At 40.4% G+C, this 26,976-nt stretch overlaps 1 protein-coding gene across 1 annotated transcript in view; it reads right to left on the bottom strand.

Moving 5' to 3' along the window:
• ARMC3 (armadillo repeat containing 3) overlaps positions 6,278-26,976 on the bottom strand; it is an 86,031-nt gene continuing 65,332 nt past the window's right edge. Inside the window, exons 13-18 of the mRNA XM_005687935.3 lie at positions 26,238-26,338; positions 25,508-25,609; positions 25,019-25,114; positions 13,790-13,990; positions 11,613-11,775; positions 6,278-6,660 (exon numbers count right to left, since the gene is read on the bottom strand). Coding sequence (XP_005687992.2) covers positions 6,451-6,660; positions 11,613-11,775; positions 13,790-13,990; positions 25,019-25,114; positions 25,508-25,609; positions 26,238-26,338 — 873 coding nt within the window. The 3' untranslated portion in view covers positions 6,278-6,450. The remainder of the gene's footprint in view (positions 6,661-11,612; positions 11,776-13,789; positions 13,991-25,018; positions 25,115-25,507; positions 25,610-26,237; positions 26,339-26,976) is intronic.

Raw genomic sequence — 26,976 nt, 5'->3', positions numbered from 1 at the left:
AGACAGTGAGCAGAAATGCTCACCGCATAGTCACTTCCTGTAGAGCAAGTTCAAAAGTAGCTGTGCGATCACTGACTGTACCCTCTGCATTGAAACGCAAAAGGGAGTCTGAGATGGGAGTGATATTCTTTACCACACAACGGCTTTCAAAAGGGTCCATGTGAAAACGAAAACCCTATTGTAGTCTTTAAGGTGAGTTAGTTTAAGACACAAAGACGGTCAGCAAATATTGTTCAGGCTGTCTCTGTGCTGGTCACTCTGCCTGTAAGGTGGATGCGAGGCCTAAAAGAGCTTTTTGTCTCATTGGGAGAGAACAACACTTAATAGCTAACAGTTGTCAAATGCTTACTATGTTTGGAGCTATACTGAATATGTCCATCCTCTTATTTATTCCTCAGAGCAACCTTATGATGTCATTATTATAACTACATCCCCATTTTAGAGACAAGCATGCCAAGATATTTGCTCAACATCTATTAGGAATGGCAGAAGCAGGATTCTTGCACCGAAGTCTCTCTGATTCCAAAGACCAGGTGTGGTCTCAGCTACTATGTGGTAGCCATGTTTATGAGGAAAGTGGCAGTGCCAGGCAGTAAACATGAGGAAAAATGTTAAGATGAGTGTCAATGGCAGTGTCATGGCAGGTCATCAGAAGAGTGAAGAGCATCTTGAGGAAGCTTAGGGAAAAAGGTGAGGCTTAATCTGAATTTGGATTTGAATTTGTAGTCCAAAGATTAGTAGGGTGATTTGAGGATGACTGCCATACATGGAACAACAGACTGGTTCCAAATAGGAAAAAAGAGTACATCAAGGCTGTATATTGTCACCCTGCTTATTTAACTTCTATGCAGAGTACATCATGAGAAACACTGGGCTGGAAGAAGCACAAGCTGGAATCAAGATTGCTGGGAGAAATATCAATAACCTCAGATATGCAGATGACACCACCCTTATGGCAGAAAGTGAAGAGGAACTAAAAAGCCTCTTGATGAAAGTGAAAGAGGAGAGTGAAAAAGTTGGCTTAAAGCTCAATATTCAGAAAACTAAGATCATGGCATCTGGTGCCATCACTTCATGGCAAATAGATGGGGAAACAGTGACAGACTTTATTTTGGGGGGCTCCGAAATCACTGCAGATGGTGACTGCAGCCATGAAATTAAAAGACGCTTACTCCTTGGAAGAAAAGTTATGACCAACCTAGATAGCATATTCAAAAGCAGGGACATTACTTTGCCAACAAAGGTCCGTCTAGTCAAGGCTATAGTTTTTCCATTAATCATGTATGGATGCGAGTTGGACTGTGAAGATAGTCGAGTGCCGAAGAATTGATGCTTTTGAACTGCGGTGTTGAAGACTCTTGAGAGTCCCTTGGACTGCAAGGAGATCCAACCAGTCCATTCTAAAGGAGATCAACCCTGGGTGTTCTTTGAAGGACTGATGCTAAAGCTGAAGCTCCAGTACTTTGGCCACCTCACGTGAAGAGTTTACTCATTGGAAAAGACTCTGATGCTGGAAGGGATTGAGGGGCAGGAGGAGAAGGGGACGACCGAGGATGAGATGGCAGGATGGCATCACGGACTCGATGGACGTGAGTTTGAGTGAATTCTGGGAGTTGGTGATGGACAGGGAGGCCTGGCGTGCTGCGATTTCTGGTGTCGCAAAGAGTCGGACACGACTGAGGGACTGAACTGACTGACTGACCATACTTTCTCACTAATGCTCTTTTCGTGCTGCCAGAGAAAAGAAAAAGTTGGCTCACGAGTCACTGAGTTGATCTGTTGTCACTTTTCTTGAAATAACATAGTTATAAATAGAATTGACTTTATACGTGTTCATACAATTTTTTAAATTTTGTATCAAAATGTATCAATATCTATTTTATAGATGAGAAATTCCATAAAGCCTCACATACTGGAAGAAGTGATGTAGCTATTGGGAGACAATTCTCCCTGGATCTCCCTCTTTTCTGTCTTATGAGAAGAGGTTTCCTGACTACTCTTTGCTCTAGAATCTGTCTTCAAGGATGCTAGTGAACAAGCCTGGGAAAGATAGTGAAAAGGGTAGATGCTTCCTGCCCACATAAAAGTTAGGTTCTCTGAACTCAGGGTTCCTCTCCTGGGACACACCCGCTGTGCTTGCTGTCGTCCACCCGGGTCTGTCCATGGGACTGGGAGCAAGAGTGCCTGATATGATACGCTGTCTCTGCTGCTTGCTGTGCAAGAAGAATAAAGCCCTTTGTCTCTGACCCGGGCATCTCATGTTTATGCCAACAAAAATGGTGGCACTTAGCTTGCAACTGGGGTGCAACCTCAGACCCTTCACACATCAAAGAGAGGGAAATTTATTTACTTTTTTAGATAGGTCAAATTTATCCTCACCCTTATTTTTTTCTGTTTTTTTTTTTTTTTTCCCCCTCATTGCACGGCATGTGGGATCTTCATTTCAGACTAGAGGTTGAACCTATGCCCCCTTCAGTGGAAGCATGGTTTCTTACCCGCTGGACTGCTAGGGAAGTCCCTATCCTCATCCTTATTGAAAAATAAGGCTGCTGCTTTGGCATCCGTCAGATTACTATCAAGTAGATCCATCTCAGAACCCAGAGAAACCAAAGAGGACAAAATGCCCTTGTGAGCGTCTCTCTTTTACACTTATTCAAGGTGCCCAGAGCTTAGTCGCTTGGTCGTGTCCGACTCTTTGTGACCCATGGACTGTAGCCCACCAGGCTCCTCTGTCCATGGGGATTCTCCAGGCAAGAATACTGGAGTGGGTTGCCATGCCCTCCTCCAGGGGATCTTCCCAACTCAGGGATCAAGCCCAGGTCTCTGGCATTGCAGGCAGATTCTTTACCATCTGAGCCACTGGGGAAGGCCAGGGACTAGGTTAAGTCCAGTTCTCTCCACGTCCTTACCCTCAAGGTGCTCATCACCTAAAGCAAGGCTTGACGCTGGCCTGTGAGCCAAGTCTGGCCCACATCTGTTTTATTAAATAAGATTTATTGTCTAGGTGTGATCGACCGGCTGCTTCTGTGCTACAATAGCAGAGTTGAGTTGTAATAGAAACTGTACGCCTTGCAAAGCCTAAAATATTTACTCTGTGAGTCTTTAAGGAAAATATTTGCTAACCTCTGATCTAAAAGAAGAGATACATGAAGAATGAAGAATGCCCTCAAATCATGCTAAAGACAGAGGTGTGAACAGAACATTGTGAGAATAGAATACAAAGCTATAAGCACCCACATGTACTCACATAACCTCCCCATTCCTCCATGCACACACACACATACATGTCATTTACATGCACGGTCTTACTTCATCCTTGTAGCAGCTTTATTAGATTAGTAGCTTTATAGATTGGGAGCATCTCCTCTACAGACAAACTAGGTTCAGATTTAAAGCTTTGCCAATTACTACCTGAGTGAACTAGAGGTAAGTTACTTCTCTGTGCCTCACTTGCCAAACATGGGTAATATCACCTATACATCAAAGGGTTCCTGGAAGGATTCAATGAAGGCTTAGAAGAGCCTCTGGTACATAGTAAACAACATGTAACTATTCATTATCATTTATCTCCATTTCCAGATGAGTAAATTGAGAGACAGAGAAGTTGAGTAATTTTTTCAAAATCACATAAGTAGAAAAAGGTAGATGCAGAACTTATCCCCAACTCTCACTCGCAAACCTGGGCTTTTTGCCACCATTATTATATTGCTTCTCAATAATAAAGGCTTATTAAATTTATAAGGAAAATCACCACAGTAACATTTCTTCACCTTTTCCAACAATGCTATTTTTCAAATTGTAATTTTTGGCTTATTGGCTTATCCTACAGGTCCTTTGTACTGTGTGAGTTCTACCAGGGCCTTACTTGAATTTGCTATATTAATATATTTATTCCTGACACTTCAGTGGCTGTCCTTTGAAGTCAAGTATACTTTTATTATTAAAATAATGATGTTTCTGGCTTTAAAAGTATAAGTCTAAGCAAAGCTTTTGCTAGTGAACTATCTAAAAATATTCAGGTGATTTTAGATTAAGAATAGTACTTTTAAATACTAAACTCAAGTAATTGGATACTATTATATTGCTCTAAAAAATATTCCCCCAAAATATGCCCAATGGTGATATTCTCCATTTAGTTTTCATAGTGTCAGTTTATCTTACCCGTATTATTCAACTGGGTGAAAACAAAAAAGCAAAAAAAAGAAAAAAAAAAAAAGAGCAAATAAACCACCAGTAAGTGGTTTATAGCCTTTCTGGGAATGGTTCTAAAGGGAAATGTATTTCCTGAAACTCCTTACCTCTTATCTCCAGGTATCTTCAGATTACTGTCTTTAGCAGACAAATAGTATGAGGAAATATTGCTGAGAAATATGTTACTATTCAAATAATTTCATGTCAATAAAAAGCCAATATCCATTTGATTTGACATATCATTTTGAGCTTCTAGAAAATATTTTCCATCACTGACAGTGCTGCTTCTTGGACAATATCTCTGAAACCTACTTGCTAAAAGTGGAGGACAGTTATTACCTAGAACCTAAGTGAGAGAGAGAGCATACCAAAATCATATCTAAGATGAAAACAGGAATGTGGGTTTGGTCTGTACCAGACTAAAAATACGTCGTGTCCACCTGAACAACATCACGGTGGCTCCGCACGGAACTTTTCCCTCATTCCATTTTGATGTTTGGCCACTGGCTTATGAAAACTCTTTCCAGAACTTGCGGGGAGGTGGTTTTTCAAAGACGTTGTTTTCTATATTGCATTTGTCATCTGTTTGAAGCGCCCAGAGAAGAAGTCCCCTGGTCTCTGTTCCTCTTGAGAAACTGCTCTGTGATTTTGTCTAGCGGACCCCGTCATCAGTCATGACAGCACTCCCCTCTGCACTGGCTGCTAGACAGTCAAAATCCCACTTACCTCTAACAAGCATGCAGGATTGTCACAGAATGCATTTTGAATTCTAAACTTAGTCTCAGCCTTGTCGAACTTTCTTTTCTATACTTACGCCTGTTGCTCATTTGTTTTTTATCTTGTTACATCTTATATATCTTTGTAATCCATCAAGAGAGACTTGGAAATGCTTTGATGGGTATGTATCCTATAATCTGTGCTCTGGTTCATGAAATTGGTTGATAAATATAATTACCACACCATTTGATGTAGCAACTTTATTTTGAAATAAAGAATTACACATTCTTTGAAATTACACATTGGTTCACACAGAATAATCTTCACCTTAATTCCTAAAATCAAAGTCACTTTTAAAAGCCTTTTAGTAAAATGATTAGACGGGTTGGCTTTAGACTTAAAGGCATGATGAGGAAAATGTTTATACTATATCAGATCCATTTTCTCTCGCCGTTTGGAATGTGTGCTTGCTCCCCATTTTGTGCTCAGTACTGACAAAACAATCTCTCCCCAAAGATTTACCTTATTCTTATATTTCAAAACTTTTCAGAAAAGAAGAAATTTTTAAGTCACTTAAATTAGAAATCATATTTTTGTAACCCAGCATTAAAATGTGCAAAAAGCAAATCAGAATTTTTAACTGAAGGTATATTTCTAAGTCAACATAGACAAGTACCGTGTATGAAAATCGTTTTTAGGAATATTTTCAATTCAGTGAAGTATACTAAACAGTGTTTTTAATGATAAATTTGGAAAAATATAAACCAAAAATTTTAGAAAGGAATTTGTGATACTAAAATAGATCTGCTGCTGCTGCTGCTAAGTCACTTCAGTCGTTTCTGACTCTGTGCAACCCCATAGACGGCAGCCCACCAGGCTCCCCTGTCCCTGGGATTCTCCAGGCAAGAACACTGGAGTGGGTTGCCATTTCCTTCTCCAGTGCATGAAAGTGAAAAGTGAAAGTGAAGTCACTCAGTCGTGTCTGACCCTCAGCGACCCCATGGACTGTAGCCTTCCAGGCTCCTCCGTCCAAGGCAAGAGTACTGGAGTGGGGTGCCATTGCCTTCTCCAAAAATAGATCTACAAATGTTCAAAATATGAATACTCTTACTATATGGTAGTGAGAGGAGGTGACCGAAGACATGAAAGACCACTGACTTTATTTAACCAGGTCTTCCTGGAGTGTCCTGAACATGAAGCATAGCAGTCACAGGGCACTCACTTTCTGGGAACAGTAACTGTGGGCTTTTTACACAGGATTACCAAAGGGCAGAGATGCTCCTCAGGAGATGGGAGGGGTGGGGTGGGTTAATTTCAAGAATAAAAAGCTTTCCTTGAGCATAATATGATCTCATCAGACTGACTGCTTGCCAAAAGCCTGAAATCAGAAGCACAGCTGAGTCCAATCCAAGTGACCTCATTTCTACACAAGGAGAGCGTTTCTAAGGTTTTTATTTAAAGAAATAAAATCCACGGGTGAACTTCATAGAAAGGTATATACTGCATTTCTTGTTTGAATCCCTTCTATGTTCATTTGGAAGTTTAGAGAAATCTGTAATGATCTGCCTCGCGACTTCTTAACTTTATCAGGGACCCTGGATGGAACATGAGGTCAACTATGTAAACTTCCAGGGGAGGGAGTGCCCCTATCACTCCCTTTCGGGATTCGCTCATCAGCTTAACTTCATTCCAGGCTCTGCCATACTCCCCGCGAACAAGAGAGCAGCCTACACCAATTTTATCAGCCAGAGCCTGTGGGAGAAAACACGAGATCAGCCAAGAGTGAGGAGGGGAGGGGCGGAGAAAAAGGCTTGGTTGAAAGACCCACCTTGCTTGAAGGTGAAATATGCACTCTTGTAAAGGAAAAAAAAAAAAAAAAAGTGCTTAGAAAGGAGGCTGGCAAAATGTACAGAATTGTGACAGGAGTCAGTAAAATGTGTTAAGTTTCCTTGCTCCTCAGGATTCTGTGGACTCGAAACTTGTGTGTAGGTCCTGCTGGGAAGGGACATTTTCCAGGCAGGTATGCTGCATTGTCCCATAGCACAAGATTGATAATGTAATTGGAGAAAAGCTGTTCCACGGGCTTTCAGCACTACGGTGTCTATCAATCTTTCCATGCTCCTGGGCTGTTCTTTGGGTGTGAAATGCAGTGGGATTGAAGAGAGGGATCAGACTGGGGTGGGGTGGGAGGGACCTGTTTGTTCTGTGTGGTGTAGGCTGGTGGAGCCAGACCAGCAGAACTGTGAGCAGCTGGTCCTTGGGCTGCCTGCCACCCAGTCCTCAGGGGTTGCTTATGTTCCTTGGAAGCTGTCTCTTCCTTCAATTTGTCCTGATTTTAACAGCACTTTTTAAATAATCTGGAAAGTTCCTAGTCCCATCATAGGGAATACGAGAGCTGGCTGGGTTTGAATTTCAGGTGACTAGTGTCACCTTAAGGACATGACTCACTTCTTTATGCTTCTGTGTCTCCATCTGTGGGATGATAACAATGGTGTAAACACCTTCCTTGTCAGGTGGGTGTAAAGGTCAACTGAACTCATGCTGTGAATGCTGGTACACAGTACGGGCTCAATAAACGTTCCTAGTACCAGAAGGCAACGCTTGCGTTGATTCGATCATCTCTGTATTTCTACATGCATGTCATTATAGTTGGGCACGACTGAGCGACTTCACTTCACTATGTAAAGACTGCTACCAGGGAGTCTTGGGTGAACCCAGATGATGGAGGCATGGTTGTTATTTTTAGGGCCTTAGATTCCATCTAGTCTGATCAACAGTCAATGGTAGCATAACAGTGTCTGGATGTTTGGTACTCCTGTGATATATAATAAAAAATATATATTTGGTCTTTGTCCAGTTCCTGGCAGAGGGCTCCTAAAACTCTTGGAATTTCCTAAGTGATGAGATCCATAAGGTGTCTTTTGTTTTGTGAGTGAGGTGACTTTTGGACCCTACCTAAGGATGGGAGCTGGTTGCCAGGAGAATCAATTCTGTGAGTGAAGGGTTGAAACTTTCACTCCTGCTCCCATGACCTCTAGGGAGGGGAGAGGGGTTGGAGGTTGAATCAATAGCCAATGGCCAATGATTTAGTTAATCACACCTATGCTATACATCGTTCATGAAAAACCCCAAACTCTTGGAGAGCTTCTGGGTTGATGAGCAACGTCTTCAGAGAGCATGGAAGCCCAGAGCCTTTTTCTCACGGCCTGCCCTATGTGTTTCTCCTACCTGCCTGTCCCTGCTGCTGCTGCTGCTGCTAAGTTGCTTCAGTCATGTCCGACTCTGTGCAACCCCATAGACGGCAGCCCACCAGGCTCCCCTGTCCTTGGGATTCTCCAGGCAAGAACACTGGAGTGGGTTGCCATTTCCTTCTCCAATGCATGAAAGTGAAAAGTGAAAGCGAAGTCACTCAGTCCTGTCCTACCCTCAGCGACCCCATGGACTGCAGCCTTCCAGGCTCCTCCGTCCATGGGATTTTCCAGGCAAGAGTACTGGAGTGGGGTGCCATTGCCTTCTCCGCCTGTCCCAGAGTTATACTCTTTTATACTAAAGAGTTATACTCTTTTATACTAAACCACTGCTTTAGTAATAATAATAATATTTCTCTACTTTCTGTGAGCCACTCTAGCAAATTAATTGAACCCAAGGAGGAGGTTACTGGAACCTTCAATCTACAGCCTGGTCACTCAGATGCACAGGAGACAACTTGGGCTTGTGACTGTCACCTGAAGTGGTGAGGGGGGAAGCAGTGGTGGGGGGAAGCAGTCTTTTAGAACTGAGCCCTTAACCTGTGGGGCCTGACCCCATCTCCAGGTAAAGAGTATCCAAATTGAGTTGAATTGTAGGACACCCAGCTGGTAGCAAATAATTGCTTGGATGTGTGGAACAAGCCCCTGATCCCCTTGAAATTGGTCCTAGAATCATTTTACACTCACTGTAGGGGGTCGACACACACACACAAAAATATAATCTTTTCCAAAATAGTATTTAGAGATCTCTTATTCCATATCAAGGCACTTTAAATCACCAAAACACCCCTGTGGAATACTACCGTATTCCTCATCTTTCAGAGAGTAAGACTGAGGTCAGACAGTTTTCCCAAGGTCACCGTAAGGGTTGACCTAACGTGAAAGCCATAGAATCTATCTTCTGAGTTCTTGTAGGACCTTAGTTCTCCAACCAGGGATTGAACCTGGGGCCCCAGCAGTGAGTGCACCAAGTCCTAACCACTGAACTGCCAGGGAATTCCCAGAGTCTGAGTTCTTAACCTCAGCTGAGTTGAACCTGGAAGTTTCTGTTTACTTCATAAAATGGGGAAAAAGGTCATTTGCTCATAGGAAGAGGTGAAGATGGAAAGGCTTAGGAAGGAGGGCAGATGTGGGGACATGACTGCTGAGGAAAATAAGAAAAGTCCTTGGCTAGGAGCTGGAATAGGTGGCCAGGCAGCATGCGAACCGCCATCTTGGATCCTGAATTGGCGGTGGTGCACCCCACGGTCGCGTGCTGTAGCCTGAGTGTCATCGTGGAAAGGGCAGGCAGGGTGGGCAGGCAAGGCAGAGGAGTGGAAGGATGGGGGCAGGAAGATGAAGGAAATCAGGGAGCAGGTTATAAGGTCTGTGGACAATTTATCTAGGCTGCCATGGGGGAAAGGAGCTGGAAGAAAATGGGGGAGATGAACAGTATGTGTAGGGGGATTGAACGATTTAGGAGGAATAGAGGGATGAGACATTTTACCAGTGAAAAATGTAAGAACCTTGAGTTCTGGGTCAGGACCCCAACATTTAAGACAAGGGTGCAGGAAAAGAAGTCTCCAAAGGAGACTGAGATGAAATGACGAGAGGACAGAAGTTACTGAGGAAAGTGGTGCAGAAGAAAGGGAAGGATCAGTGACAAGTTCTCTGACATATCAAGCAAAAGAGACACTAGATCATTATGATCCTTGTCGGGAGGGAGCAACAGCCAGACTGCAGAGAGCTGAGGATAAAAGGGAGATCAAGGAGTGGAGATCACTCAGAATTTTTGACCTGGAATGAGAATTATCTTCAGACAGAAGCAGTGTAGTAGGTTTTGGCTCAGATAGGCATGGGTTCAAATTCCAGCTGTATCTCTGGGTAAATTCCTTGTCTAAGTATCAATTTTCTTGTCTTTAAAACAAAGGTAGTAGTTCCAGCCTTTGGCCTATTTGAGACTGTTGATAATTATGTTTATCTAATGCCTGGTATATAAGCTCAAGATGATGACTGTCATGTAATGGACTGTATACAGGAGTGGTTGTAGAGATAATGAGAAAAGATTTACATTTTCTCTTTAGATAGAATGGACTTAAGTTTGGATTTTAAAGGAGAAACAGCTGGCAGAGTGCAAGAGATTTAATATGGGAGAGAAGAACTGATAGAGCAGGAAATCCCGGGAAATAGGAAAGACTGGCATTTGGGCTACAAATAGGATTAGCTTGAAACTGGAGGCAAAATGCAATGAATTTTGTAGTATTCAGGAGAAGGCTGTATTTTATACATTTAAATCTATGGTTCAGAAACCATTTTCTCAGCCCCTGTTATATTTCAGACACTTGACTACAACGCAGGGAAAAAAAGATCACCCCCTCCCTTTCACCTCTTCTGGCTCTAGTGTCCTCATCTCCGTGAATGATGCCATCATTTCCAGTGGCCCTGACCAGAGTCTGGAAATCATTCTCTTCTCATGCACCCTCTCATCCAACTGTCAGGCAGCCAGCAGCTTCTTCCAGTTTTGCCTCCCATGTCTCCCTCTAAACTCACCGCTCGTTTGCAGCCTCCTCCACGGCTTTTGTATCTGTCACCCAGACTTCTTGCTCCAGGGACCCTGCAACTGGTCTTCCTGTCTCCAGTCTTAGCCACATTCTAATTCATTCCCTGTTCTGTAGCCTGAATGGTCTTTCAAAATCATGTTGCCACACTCCCCTTAACTTTCAGTGGCCACTCGCAGATTTTAGAATCAAGTGCAGAATCACATGGTGCTTTATTGTCTGGTCCTTGAGCCCATCCAACCCTTCCCTGCTCTTCTGGATCCAGACCTACTCTCCATCCCTCAAGTGGATCACTGACTCTCATACCTGTTATTTTGAATAAAATGTTTAGAACATCCATGTCTTTCCTTCTTCCCTGCTGGAGTTCTATGCAGCCTGTAAAACTGAGGCCACATATCATTTCCTCCCCTGGAACTTTCCCTGAAGTCACCTGAGAGCCCACAAGTCTGGCTTCAGACCCTCTTGAGTGCAGGGATTGTCACTTTATTATCCCTATATTCCCGACCTTGGAAGAGGCCCTGGTCTAGAGTTCAGTTCGGTTCAGTTGCTCCGTCGTGTACAATTCTTTGTGACCTCACGGACTGCAGCGCGCCAGGCTTCCCTGTCCATCACCAACTCCTGGACCTTGCTCAAACTCATGTCCATTGAGTTGGTGATGCCATCCAACCATCTCATCCTCTGTCATCCCCTGGTCTAGAGTAGGTGTGTCACAAATATAGAATGAATATGCTTCTAACAGTCTGGTGAACTTACTTACATGTGTGTATGTATATACACATACATATATATGCCAAATATAAGTACATCTAAATGATAGTATTAGTATTACAAAGTTAATTGTTAGCAATTGGCTCACTCCACAATGATGAAGATGAAACATTTTTACCTAATTGGAAATGAGGCAAAACATCTTAAATACCTTGAAAAGCAAAGCTCGATGGTAGAAGATTCCTTTTTTGATCAGTCCAATTGGTACAACATTGGATTTAAGTTGAAATTTTAGTTCACTTATATGAAGCTCCCAGCTGAAATCCTGTAGTTTTTCTTTTGGAATCTTACCGCCCATCTTTTCAGCCACATACCTGCATCAATTACAGTGAGATTGAATCAGTCAAGTTTAATATTTCACTGTCTTCTGTGTAATTATACTTGTAAAACATGTGTTTCCTCTGATTTTTGTTTTACTTTATGTATTTACTATAAGTTAAGATTATGCCTGGGCTTCCCTGACAGCTCAGTGGTAAATAATCTGCCTGTAATGCAGGAGACACAGGAAATGTGGGTTCGATCCCTGGGTCAGGAAGATCCCCTCATGGAGGGCATGGCAACCCACTCCAGTATTCTTGCCTGGAGCATCACATAGACAGAGGAGCCTGGTGGGCTACAGTCCATAGGGTTGCAAAGAGTCGGACTCGACTGAAGCAACTGAGTGTGCATGCATGCACACACACACACACACACACAGTATTACACTTACTCTCTTCATATATAAGCTGAAATTCTAGCAGTTTCATTCAGCAGGAAAAAAGAAATGAATGCTAATTTTCAGAATGTTTATAGCAAGATACAGATCAATATCACATTACATTTGTATCAATGCAGTTTTTGAATGTTATCTTACTGTTGGAAAGTATTTTCAAATGTTTGAATCTGAATTGTCCTGACATATGGTCCTTCTTTTAAGGAATTTAACCTCATCCAAACACATAGGACCACTGCATACCATTAGGTTCACAATTATTTTCAAGTTTTATCCTCCTCTTCTTTTAAATTTTATTATTATTATTATTTTAATTTAGAGAAAGAGATATGCCATTTATGTAACACTGAAGTTAGAGGAGGGAGGAAGAGGCACAAAGGAAAAAATAAGTAACAATTACATGAGGTGAGTTGGACGTATTGTACTTTGCCTGAGAGTTTCTCCTAAAAGTAGGCTCTCACTGAAGATGTCACTCAGCACACCTGTAAAAATCCTCTGTCAACTGAGGCTACTGCATCATGGAGTAAAAGCAGAATTGCACATCGTTAAAGAATTTCCTCTTGCTGTTTGTGGAACCAACAAAGAAGAGCAATGGTGAAACCCAAGAGAAAGGATTGGGTAGAACACTGACCTGCGTTGTCAGTCAGCCAGGTATACAGCTAGGAGCCAAATGCATGGGGATACATCTCTGTATCACTCTCTTGGTATGGGCTCAGATTAAAAGAAAAATGGGGGAATGATGAAAACGATTTCTGATAGGAACAAAGCATGAGGAAATCTGACAAATGTTGAAATGAGTTAAGTCAGAATCTGCTTGAGTCATCACTTCTCAAGGACACCAGGAAAACTTCAGTAGCCAAAAAAACATTCCCTTGCAGAGCCAGCTGACAAGAGTCAGTGATCTGGCGGCTGTGTTTCTTGCAGTTGTCACATCCAGGTTTGGTGCCTGCAACTCACTTCTATTTGGAGAAGGTACAAGCTCTCACAGAGACTGCAGCTGTTGCACAAGCCAGGAGCTCACGACTGGCTGGTGTCAGTCAAGAAAGTGAGCCTCCATTTCCAGTAAGTCTTAATCCCTGTCAGCTATAAGGTCAAGTTCTCAGTCTTCTCTTGGTGGAATCTAGAGTAAACACTCTCATTTAGGAGGCAACCTCACTGGATTATACAGAGCCCTGAACCATCTCTTAGAATACCCACAATGCCACTTTAGAGCAATGTGAGACACAAAATATCGGACATATAACATAAAAATAGTGGATGACCATTTGTATTAGGAACCAACTTGTGAGTTTACAAATAATTCACAATAGGATTCCTTCATTTATAACTTCTTTGGAATCACCCTGAAAGATGCTTTTCATGGTTTAGCAGGAGAAAATGACAGAGACATTTTTCTTTAAGTAATTTCTAGCTCCTAGTTCTGATTCTTGGCAGAAATATTATCCAAAATAGAAATGGAGGCTTTCTTTCCAAATCTTTGTGTTTCTGCTTCAGAGTCAGAGTGCTGTTTATTATGGTGTAGTTGTCTGAAAACTGGCTAGAACAATGCAAATCACTAACATCGAAAAAACATTTTTCAGAAACTGAAAATGCATATGTATACACAGACAGCTTACTTTGCAAGAACCTCAATCTGTTCCTTTATATTGGTGATGGGAAGTATGGATTTGGTCACTTCATACACATAAACACAGAAGTCAGGATCAGAGGGAGGGAACCATTCTTTCTCAAGGCTTCCTTCTCCAGTCAATTTGGGTGCTGCTGCAACCTCTTCCTCCTCCTTCACTTTTTCCTCTTCTTTTTTCCCTCTCCCTTTCCTTAGAAAATGAACAACAGCAAGCAAAATAACAGAGTGAATAAGCACTAACTGTGCTCTGAGTTAATCTGAAGAGCATCATGGGAATATAGTATTTGCTATATACCTCAATAACCATACCCTACATATTTTTCAAAGTTTCCATGACAAGGAGTTTTACAGTCTCTATATTTGTGGGAGAAATTATTTTTCAAGAGAATACTACATGATTGATACATATTATGAAAATAATATATTGCTTTTATGCACCATTTCTTATCAAAATATTTGGTACACTGTAGGTATGCAATAAATATTTATTGAATTGGGAAAAAAATAGGTTGCCTCCTCAGGGAGTCTATGCCAGTTTTTTATCATCTCTTGCTTCAGCTGAGACCTTCTGCAAGAAGAATTTGGATCCCAATTTTTAGAACAATTACCCAACACATGGGGGCTTCCCAGGTGCACTAGTGGTAAAGAACCTAAGAACCTGCCTGTCAATGCGGGGGACATAAGAGATGTAGCTTTGATCCCTGGGTTAGAAAGATCCCCTGGAGGAGGGCATGGCAACCCACTCCAGTATTCTTGCCTGGGGGATCCCACAGACAGAGGAGCCTGGAGGGCTATAGTCCACAGGGTCACAAAGAGTTAGACATGACTGAAGTGACTTAGCATGCACACATATCCAAAACATGGTAACAGGCAAAAAACAAAATAAGGATGGCAAGGAATTTTCATGTCATGCAGGGACAAAGACCTCATGCAAAGTTTATCTAGGGAAATGTACTTAGTTCTGTACTTAGGGAAAATAGAATATACTTAGTAAACAGTAAGGATACTGTTTACTCTCAATGAAAAGTTCCAGACTTAGAGAAGTTACTACTTAACATAGAAATTTTTGTTTAGTACGGATGCAAATTATTTCCATTCAATGGAAAAGATACCCCCAAAGGTTACAATTTATTGTCCTGTAAGACGTTAGTCATCCTACAAGTTTTTAAAATGTAGCTCAGCAATCTTTTCCTAATATTCTTTAGTTAAATTGGATATAAATATATATATTCTCAAGTGATCTTTTCCCAGTATTAACATCTCACTAATTCTCTCATTATTAATGAGTTGAACAAACAATGACTGGAGTTCTCATTCCAGGTAACAGGGAATAAGTACACTTCCCCCTGTCTCTCCTACTGAATACAATCCTAAAACCTGGACAGGGTACATGCAATAGCTATTTGAAAACTCTGAAAAGTAATTCATAGCAGAAAGATCAGAAAAGACCAACATCTGAATGACTACTGAACTGATGGTGAGCTTGTCTTTTAATTTTCCTCCACTATTCTCCAAGCTGAAGTAAACATCGCCCCAAGTCTGGAAGTGGGCATCAGCGTGTAGAGAGAGCTCAAGAAATCTACTTGAGAAATGGAGGAAAGCCCTGATTTTGATCTTTTTCTTATTTTTATCCATTCTCTTGTGCCACAGCCCCTAAGGAATCTTGTGACGGCAGTGGCAGTGGTGACATTCAGGTCCCTAAGAATCTAAAGCTGCCTTATTCATGCCCAGTCCTCCTGCTGTTTGGCTGTGGATATGGATGCTGTCATGGCAAGAGTGTTGCAGCACAGGGTAAATAATGTTTTTTTTGGCTTAAGGACCAAAAGGGAAGCTCCAAGGAACCAGAACAGACAAGTGAGGTCATGGAGAGGGAGGAGCTCAGGAAAGCAACCCTATAAAAGTCTTTATGAACTCCTAGGCTTATTCCAAGCTGTGTGTGCATAGTTCTGACCCTAAATAGCACATACGTAGATTTTGAAGATGGAACTATAGTGTAGACCACTGCCCAAGTCCCAAATGGATCTTAGCTGGCACACATGCAGGGCTCATCCAAATAGCACTGCAAAGCCTTTGAAAATGGGGCAAACAGTAGATTGGCAACTGGTTGGAATTTGAAGACTGAAAGCACCTGGGGCGATTGACTGCTAAAACACACACACAAGGAACATTCTTCTTAGAATGTGTCTAAGACCCATAAATAAGAACTGTAGGACTTATAACATATTGCAATCTAATTACTCAACATACGAAGAGCCAGGAAAATCTCACCTCGTATGGGAAAAGGCCATCAATACACATCAATGCTGAGATGATACAGATGTAAAATGTTCCAACAAGTAAAACACTCTTGAAATGAACAAGGAGTCAGAAAGTCTTAGAAAAAAGAAGATATAAAAATAGAATTTGGAGCTGAAAAATACAGTAACCAAAACTTAAAAATCACAACTCTCTGAATAGGATTCATAGCAAAATGGAGATAACAGAGAAAATAATCTGTGAACTTGAAGATGTGTCAATAAAAATTATGTGATATGGATAACACAGAGAACAAAAGATTGAAAAAGCAATTGACAAAGTCTCAGGGACTTGTGGTGCCATAAAAAAAGCTAATATTAGTATCATCATAGAGTCAGAAGAAGAGGACAAAGAAGGCAGTACAGGAAAAAAATGGAATAAATTAGAGCTGAAATGGTTTCCCCAATTTGGTTAAAAACATAAATCTACATAGTCAAGAATTTCAGTGAATGTGAATAAGGCACACTCAAAGAAATCTACTCCAGACACGCTGAAATCAAACTACTGAAAACTAAAGACAACGCAGATGATATGATTGCCCATGTAGGAAATCCCAAAGAATCTCCTGAAAAACACTCCAAGAACTAAGAAGTGAGTTCATCAAAATCTGAAGATGTAAGAACAACACACAAATCCATTATGTTTCTATACAGTGAAAACAAACATGTGGAAACCAAAATTTAAAAAAAAAAATTTGGAGCACTCACAATTATGCTAAGAAAATGAAATCCTTAGGTATAAACTTCTCAAAACATGTACAGGATTTGTGTGCTGAATATTAAAAAGTGTTCTCAAAAGCAATCAAAGAAGATCTAAACACATGATGACACGTCCTGTGTCTATAGATTTAAAGATTCAACATAGTAAGATATAATTCTCCTCAAATGGGCTCAAGGTTTAATGGAATTCCTGTTAAAATCCAAGCAAAGTTTTCTGTAGGATAGAAAATCTTATTCTAAGCTGTATATGGAAAGGCATAGGCCTTAGAATAGCTAAATCAAATGTGATGAAGAAAAATAATGTGGGAACAATCAAAAGTGATTGATAAAACGTCTTACTGTATAGCTACAGTAATCCAGATAAAGTGATACTAAGGGAGAGACACGCAGATTAACCTAACAGAAGCCCCAACCCACCACAGGTATACTCAACTATTTTGACAAAGTGAAAGTGAAAGCCACTCAGTTGTGTCCGACTCTTTGCAGCCCCATGGACTATACAATCCATGGAATTCTCCAGGCCAGAATACTGGAGTGAGTAGCTGTTCCCTTTTGCAGGGGATCTTCCCAACCCAGAGATGGAACCCAGGTCTCCTACATTGCAGGCAGATTCTTTACCAACTGAGCCACAACGGAAGCCCAAACCTGTTGTAAATTTCTTTTCTTGTCATGTCCTTGTCTGGTATTGGCATTAGAATAATGCTGGTATCATGAGCTGGGAAACATTCTGTTTTCTGGGAAAGATTGTGTAATTCAGTTCAGTTCAGTCACTCAGTCGTGTCCGACTCTTTGCGACCCCATGAATTGCAGCACGCCAGGCCTCCCTGTCCATCACCAACTCCCGGAGTTCACTCAGACTCACGTCCATCGAGTCAGTGATGCCATCCAGCCATCTCATCCTCTGTCATCCCCTTCTCCTCCTGCCCCCAATTCCTCCCAGCATCAGAGTCTTTTCCAATGAGTCAGCTCTTCGCATGAGGTAGCCAAAGTACTAGAGTTTCAGCTTTAGCATCATTCCTTCCAAAGATTATGTAGAGTTGGTGTTAATTCTTGAAACGTTTGACAGAATTCACTAATGAAACCGTCTGGGTCAGGAAATTTCTCTTTTGGGTTTTATGAAATCAACTTTTTTAAAAAATACATGATTATTTTAGCATCTATGTCATCTTTAGTAAGTTGTGATAGTTTGTAGTTTTTGATGAACTGGTCCTTTTCATCTAAGCTGCTGATTACAATTCTCATAGTAGGATTGACATAGTTATTGACATTTTTAAAAAGCCAGCCTTGATTTCATTGACTTTCTCTGCTGTTTCTGTTTTAAATTTCATTGATTTCTCTTCTTTATTATATTCTTCCTTCTAATTGTATTGAGTTTATTTTTCTAGATTCTTGAAGTGAGAACTTAGATTATTGGTTTACAACCTAATACATTTTAGTGAAGTAAATTTCAATATCAGCATTGCTTTGGCTGTATTTTCATTCAATTCTTTGTATTTTTAAATCCTTTTGAGACTTCCTTTTGTCCCAGAGATTATTTAGAAGTGTATCATTCAGTTTCCACGTTTAAAGAGTTTCTTCTTGTCTTTCTGTCATTAATTTCTAGTTTGATTCTATTATGATCAGAGAGCATATTCTGTATGATTTAAAGTACTTAAAATTTTTTTGCTATGCTTTATGACCCAGAATATTATAAATGTTCCAAATGCAGCTGAAAAAATGTGTTGGTGATGAAATGTTCCATGATATGTCAATTAAATCCTACTTATTTTGCTGTTGTTCAAATCCTTTATTTCCTTGGTGATTTTAGGTCAAGTAGTTCTATTGGTTGCTCAGAGGGGCATGTTGCAGTCCTCAACTACAATTCTGGATTTATCTATTTCTCCTTTCTGCTCTATCAGTTTTTGCCTCATGTATTTTGAGGCTCTGTTGTTTGGTTCATATATATTAGATTATTATGTCTCCTTCATGGATTAATTTTATTATACATAATGTCCCTCTTTCTCTCTAGAATTTTTCTTTACTCTGAAGTCTACTTTAATACATATTTGAAAAGCCATTTACGCTTCTTTAAAAATGAATGTTTACATGGTATCTCCTTCCAACCTTTCACTTTCAACCCATCTAGCTGGATAAATTTGAAGTGAGTTTTTTTAAACAGCATGTAGTTGAATCATAACTTTTAAATACACTCTGCCAATATCTGCCTTTTGATTTGTTTTTTTCCTTTGTTTTTCTTTTCTTGCCTTCCTGTGGGTTACTTGAACATTTAAAAATTATCCATCTTGATTTATTTATACTGTTTGTGAGTGGAGCTCTTTGTATTGGTTTGTTGTTGTTATAGTAAGTACTATAACAGACATATTATATATTACGTATCACAGTCTGCTGGTATCCACATTTTATCACTTTGAGGGAAATATGGAAATGTCACATCCATGGGAAGTCTCTTTACTTTATCCACTTTTAAATATAATTTTTCTTGAGTATCAGATATTATTAAAATTTTTGTTTCAATCATCAAATATAATGTATAAAAATAAAACTCATGAGGAAATAGTCTATTGTATATACCCATATTTCAGTTCCTTCTTTCTTCCTAATCCTTCCAGATTCTTTCAGCATTTTCTTCTCTTTGGAAGAACTTCCTTTCGTTAGCCAATCTGTAAGGGTAGGCCAGCTAGCAATAAATTGTTTTCCTTCATCTGGAAATGTCTTTATTTCCCCCTCTTTATTGCTGAAGGATAGAGAACACATGGTTGATTCCTTTAGTGCTTGAAAAATGTACTGTTTCCTTCGGAGAGAAATCTGTGCGTGCCTGTTCAGTTGCTCAGTTGTGTCTGAACTATAGTTGCAAGTCCTGTAGCCTGCCAGGCTCCTCTGTCCATGGGGTTATCCCAGCAGGGAATACTGCAAAAGGTTGCCATTTCCTCCTCCAGGGGATCTTCCCGACCCAGGGATAGAACCCACATCTCCTGCAGCTCCTGCTTGGCAGGCAGATTCTTTACCACTGAGCCACCTGGAAGCCAATCATTCAAGTAGGTGTTCCCTACAGGTAATTGGAATTGGCACCTTTATAAAGTCTGGATTCCATGACTCAGGTAGGCTTTCTGGGGTGGAGCTATGTCATATGAGAAAATCGCATCCTATGCTCTGCTGGCAGAGAGGGAGGAAGGACTGGGAGGGAAGCCTGTGTGTGACTTCTGTTAGCCATTGTTTATGTGTACCTTTTTCTTGCTGATCTTGCATTGTATCTTTTGCTATAATAAATTTTAGCCATGATCATATATTTGAAAGTCCCCAACTGGAACTAGGCTAGTGTAGACAGGTAGATCTCCTAAATTATGTATTCATAAATAGGGAGTATTCTGTTCCACTAGCAGTAAATTAGGGGTGGGAATTACCTTTAAGTATTATTTGAAGCATGGGGGGCAAGGGAGATCAACTCAAGACCATTTGAGTTTTCTCTTTAATTTGGAGGGGAAAAAAATACAGAAATAATCCAATTAGCTGCTATTGGAGAATTACACAAAACTCTAATCATAACAAATACTAAAAAAATGTTTTATATTTTCTAATTCAATATTTTGATGATTAGTGACATTGAGCATCTTTTTACATGCCTATTGGCCAACTACATTTCCTTTTTGGAAAAAATGTCTATTCAAATCTTCTGCTCTCTTAAAGTCAAATTGTTTTACTTATTTGTTTTTGTTACTGAGTTTTATGAATTCTTTGTATATTTTGTATATTAACCTTTTATTGGATATATGATTTGCACATGCTTTCTTCCGTTTAGTAGGTTACCTTTTCATTTTGTTGATGGTTTCCTTTGCTATGCAGAAACTTTTTAGTCTGGTGTAGTCCCAGGTGTTTATTATTATTATTTTTTTTTGCCTTTGCTTTTTAAGTTAAATCTAAAAACTTATTGCCAAGGCTGAAGTAAATAGCTTATCATCTAAGTCTTTTTCTAGGTGTTTTAGGGCTTTAGGTCTTACATGCTGAGTTAATTTCTGTTTATGGTATAAGATAGTCATTCAGTTTCATTCTTATGCACGTCCAGTTTTCTGAGGGAAATTATTTTAGAACAAAAATGTTATAGGACGTCACTGTGATGGGAATCAAAATGATTTAAGTACCAGAAATGTTAAAGTTTATAGGCTGTAAAGATCTAAAAGTCGCCGAAGATGAACAGACTGGAAGGATATGCATTTCATATCCTTCTATATGGAGACAGAAGAACATGCTTTTAAGTGTGTATAATAAACTCACGTGCAATCAAATTAAATATTTATGAAAACCAGTCTGAATAAAAAATATAGTATAGATAGAACTTATAATTCCTTTCATGAATAGGTATAGTAAATATTTAACATAAGGAGAATGATCTTTACAAGGAAAAGCTTTGGAGGGCATTAGACATGTTGGTTTCAGTGAAACCTAGGTAAGTATCGAGAGGGTGTCTGAATAAACAAGAAATAAATTAATCACCTCTCCTAGAAGTGTTGCGCTATAAAACAGAATGCAATTAAAACCTTTGAAAACAGAAATAAGATGGTGGCTGGTGACCGAATGAGAGTCTCTTGCTCAATGATTTTAATTTATATGATAATAGTATTCATCAGGAAAAGGAAATCCAGGTTTTCACTTTCCTTGTCTGGCACCTCACACACAGCTGTCTCCCATTTCTTCTTTCCGCTCCCTTTCAAAACTTCAGCCAGTTTGTGAGTCTGTGTTTCATGATTCTTCGCCAGTGTTGCTCAGTCTCTTTTTGTCAATATGATAATATTCTCTGTGACATTTTCAGATGAGTAGAGTTAAAATATTTTACTCTATTTCTAGGGGTCCAAAGTTTTAACAGTCACAAGATGAGAGACAAAAAAGATAAACAACAAGATTATAACCAGTCTATCCCCTAGTGGACCAAGGGCTAAGAAGGGGTAAAGAGCCTGAACACACACTGATCACTTAAATAAGCCAGGTGGATTCTTCCCCAGGACCGCAGTTGGGGAGACCATGGGGAGACACCTGCCTCAGAGCCAGTCAATGTCCTGTCAAGCATATGATGTTAAGAAGGCCTCCCTCACAAATACACAGAAGAGATACAGACTGTACCTGAGCGTTGTTATGCTTTAGAATTAAAAGACAGTCTTGGAACTGGGGCCAGGTTTGGTCCCATGGCAAATCGGAGTCACATATAAGCTATAGTTATGGGTGAGGTGGTAATCAAAAGAAAGTCACGGTAGATAACAAAGCAATTGCAAAAAGGCACTGTGCAGGTAGAGAGAGAAAGAGAGGGAGAGAGACGAGCAGACCCTACTGTTATTGACTTAACTCCCAGCCTCTTTCATGTGCTGGATTTGGGGGGTTCTTCTCATCCCTACAAGGCTGGAGTGGCTTTGGGCTCCTTGCAACTGGTTCATCCAGCAGTACTAACATTTGTTGAGTGTTTACTCTGGGCTGGGCTCTGCTCTAAGCCCTTTACATTATGTTTCTTAACTCATTTAATCTCTCAACATACTATGAGGAACAACACACTGCAGGGTTTTTTCCCTCCATTTTACTGATGAGTGAATTCAGCCAGAGAGATCCTATGTGTTCAGGAGACACAGTTTCTAAGTGTGGACCTTTTCCTGAAAAAGTTCACGTTTCTATTCTCTTGAATAAACACGAATGCCTTAGGTATGCTAACCAAGCACTGTACTAAATACTGGGGATGGAAAGAGAAATTATTTGAGTTAGAACATGTTCTTGTCCTCAAGGTGCTCTCAGTCCAGTGGAGGAGAAGCAAGAGAAGTAAAGAGAGGAGAGAAAGGAAACGGAAGAGGTGGGGAGGTGATGGGCAGGCAAAAACGATGAGGGCTGGGACAGCAGGAGCAGATCAGAAGCAGAGACCAGAGCAGTGAGCCAGAGAGACTGACAGAAGAAAACAAAGGCAGAAATTGAAAACACAAAGCTCTGAGGTCTGCGGAGGAAGGCAGACAGTTCCTTAGGAGACCTTAGGGGACAGTCTCGGTTTAGAAGGTAGATGCTCAAGTGTTTGTGTGTGCACCAAATAGCCTCCAGCACCCCAGTGGTTCTGAAGGGCTTAAGCCAACTCTAATTGAAGGCTCATGGAGTGGGGCAGGAGTTCTGAGTGGTTTTCTGAAGAATTCAGGAAAGAGCTCACATGAGAAAGAATATGCATAAAAATATGTCAACATGTCAGTCAGTCAGTCAGTTCAGTCACTCAGTCGTGTCCAACTCTTTGCAACCCCATGGGCTGCAGCACACCAGACCTCCCGGTCCATCCCCAACTCCTGGAGTTTACTCAAATTTATGTCCATTGAGTCGGTGATGCCATCCAACCATCTCATCCTCTGTCGTCCCCTTCTCCTCCCACCTTCAATCTTTCCCAGCATCAGGGTCTTTTCAAACGAATCAGTTATTCACATCAGGTGGCCAAAGTATTGGAGTTTCAGCTTCAGCATCAGTCCTTCCAATGAATATTCAGGACTGACCTCCTTTAGGATGGACTGGTTGGATCTCCTTGCAGTCCAAGAGACTCTCAGTCTTCTCCAACACCACAGTTCAAAAGCATCAGTTCTTCAGTGCTCAGCCTTCTTTATAGTCCAACTCTCATATCCATACATGACTACTAGAAAAACCATAGCTTTGACTAGATGGACCTTTGTTGACAAAGTAATGTCTCTGCTTTTTAATATGCTGTCTAGGTTGGTCATAACTTTCCTTCCAAGGAGTAAGCGTCTTTTAATTTCATGGCTGCAGTCACCGTCTGCAGTGACTTCGGAGCCCAAAAAAATAGTCTGTCACTCTTCCCACTGTTTCCCCATCTATTTGCCATGAAGTAATGGAACACGATGCCATGATCTTAGTTTTCTGAATGTTGAGTTTTAAGCCAACTTTTCACTCTCCTCTTTTACTTTCATCAAGAGGCCCTTTAGTTCTTCTTCACTTTCTGCCATAAGGGTGGTGTCATCTGCATATCTGAGGTTATTGATATTTCTCCTGGCAATCTTGATTCCAGCTTGTGCTTCTTCCAGCCCCGTGTTTCTCATGGTGTACTCTGCATATAAGTTAAATAAGCAGGGTGACAATATACAGCCTTGTTGTACTCCTTTCCCTATTTGGAACCAGTCTGTTGTTCCATGTCCATTTCTAACTGTTGCTTCCTGACCCACATACAGATTTCTCAGGAGGCAGGTCAGGTGGTCCCGTCTCTTCCCATCTCTTGAAGAATTTTCCACAGTTTGTTGTGATCCACAGTTAAAAGCTTTGACATAGTCAATAAAGCAGAAATAGACGTTTTTCTGGAACTCTCTTGCTTTTTTGATGATCCAACGGATGTTGGCAATTTGATCTCTGGTTCCTCTACCTTTTCTAAATCCAGCTTGAACATCTGGAAGTTCACGGTTCAGCCTGGTCTGGAGAATTTTGAGCATTACTTTACTAGCGTGTGAGATGAGTGCAATTGTGTGGTAGTTTGAGCATTCTTTGGCATTGCCTTTCTTTGGGATTGGAATGAAGACTGATCTTTTCCAGTCCTATGGCCACTGCTGAGTTTTCCAAATTTGCTGGCATATTGAGTGCAGCACTTTAATTCCATCACCTCCACTAGCTTTGTTCATAGACAGCATTTAAAAATACATGGAACCATATTATAATGGTTCCAGCCAAGTCAAGAATGTGGTCCTGTTTCCTTTCCCTCTTCTCATTGCTTCTTGAAGGGTCACAGGTTTCTGTGAGCAAGATGGGAAGGGGACATGGAAGTACAAGGCAGGGTTAAGGAAAGGCTTACACTCTAGTCACTGCAGCTCACCACCTGCAAAGGCAGCCACCAGGGGAGGGTGGAAATGTTCATTTTCGGTTGATTCCTACACATGGCTAGACTTTTAAAGGGCTGACTGGAGACTGCTATTTGCATTGTGATTTGTGAATTAAAGTGACTGTAGGACTTTACAGGGGTCAGAGTGCCCTGAGTTCTCACCCAGAGGCAGGAGAAGAAACTCCCTCTGAGTAAGTTTTAAAGAGACAACAAGAGACACAAATAAAGGTAATTTTAATTACACTTTATGAGTCCTGCTTAGTTCTATATCTTATCCCATGAGAAGAGCTTCCTAGTTAAAAGCCGCCCTTCTCTTTCCCCAACTCTGTAATTAAAACTTGATGGGATTACAGTTAGAAGACTACAGTAAGGTGTTTCCTACCTTGATCCTTTCTCTTTAGTGGTGCTTTTGCTAACAGCTGTATTGCGTCCCGAAGTGGGTTCTGATTTCTCTTCAGTGGGAGATCCAAATCCAGCACTAAAATGAAAACTATTTTCTTTTGTCATTTGACAAAGCCACGACCAATGTCAATCATATGAAAAGAACAATATGCTACATTTGCAAGACATTTCATAGGTTATAAGGCATTTTCACTTCCATTTTATGTTTTGATTCCAATCAACGAGAAGAAATAGGGCACCAGGCATTATTCCACCTGCAGATAAGGGTGTGAAGCCTGATCATAGACCATGAGTCATGGGTTCACAGCAGACAGAATGTCAAGCCAATTTTCCTGGTTTTCATCCTGAAATTGTGTGACTGTCAGAAGAATAAAAATTAAGCTGCCAAAACCTAAAATCTAAATTTCCTTTTTACTCCCAAATTCAGGGAGAGAATGATTTGAGTATAGACAAAACATCATTTTCTTACTTGGTCTTTTCTTTACTTGCTCTTCTTAAAGAAGATGAAGAAGAAATACTTCGTCCATAACCAACGTCTGATGACTTATCTTCCGTAGATGGAGGTGGAGAACTAAAATTTTACATATTTGAAATTATGTACAAATTAAAATAATTTGTCAACATTAACTTTGTCCTACAAAATAGATTTTTTTCTGAAAAATCATATTTGGAGCTGACTTTTAACAGTGACACATTATTTTAATAGCATAAAGGAGAGGTGAAGAAAAGATAGAATGAATACTATAAAGCTTTTCATGACCTAGAACTGGAAATAGTTTTTAAGGTGTGCCACATAAAATGTATAGCTTCTACTGTTTTTTATTTTATTAGAAAAATTGGGCATCAGCGGTATTCTTGCATCTAGTTCTGGAGATCTGTAAACATAATTCATCTTGGTTTGCTCCTCTCTGTTTATACCTTCTTCAGTTACTTGATGTTGCCAGAAGGGTAAGAATCCCTGACTGCAGAAATACATGTGGAATTGAGTGGTAATGTGGAGTAAAAGGAAAAACTATGGTGGTGACTATTCCGTGGTCTTTACTATGTTAGGCTATGAATTTACAGACCAGTATTTACTTTCATGGTGGTGCTAGACAGAGGAAGGGATAAAAGGTACCATACTGGGCACCTTTATGTATTTACATGATGATAGACAAAAATTTTGCTTCCCCATATCCCTGCTCCCCCCAAAGACTCACACATCAGAAGATCTACTGTTAATTAAGAGTATAGCACGTTGGTCACTTGGTTCTTGTAAGCAGAGATCCTTCAAAGGCAAAAGTTTGGTGCCAGGATTTATCTGTAGGCAGTTTAAGAATTGAAAAGTAATCTCTGCATGGGTTATATATTTTTAAAAAGTATATTGATATAATAGGTTCTCAATTATTTCAAGTATCTAATTTCACACACACACACACACACACACACACACACACACACACACGTAGAAATAGGAATCTGAAGCTTGTGGATGTCTTGTCTTTGGGCAAAATATACTCTCCAGCGCCCTCCGCTCCTCACCCCAGCCCTGCAAGTCTCTGTAGCTTGATACTCAGCTGTTTCACACCATAATGATCAGACTGGCTCGTGGAAGTATTTGAGTTTGAAAATCCACCCACATATATAAGGGAGAGTTTATTGTCTGTAACAGTAACTAATTACTCTACAGATCACCAAAAATGTTGTGAGGATGACTAAAAGCCAACTAGATGAAGCTCTATACTAGCAATTTATCAGCCTGGTGAAAAGGTTTAGACCAGATCACCTTGTGAGGTCCTTTTCTAATCAAGTAATAGATAATTCTCTTAGTCATGATCCTTTTAAAGTAAGACAGAGCATGTCATTCTTCTGTCCAGAACTCTGCTGTATTTACCCATTTCATTCAGAGTAAAGGCCCACGTCTTTGCAATGATCTACAAGCCCATCATGAGCTCCTGC

The sequence above is a fragment of the Capra hircus genome, chromosome 13, assembly GCF_001704415.2.
Source record: "Capra hircus breed San Clemente chromosome 13, ASM170441v1, whole genome shotgun sequence".
NCBI classification, from domain to species: Eukaryota; Metazoa; Chordata; class Mammalia; order Artiodactyla; family Bovidae; genus Capra; species Capra hircus.
This window is presented reverse-complemented; position numbering and strand designations above follow the sequence as displayed.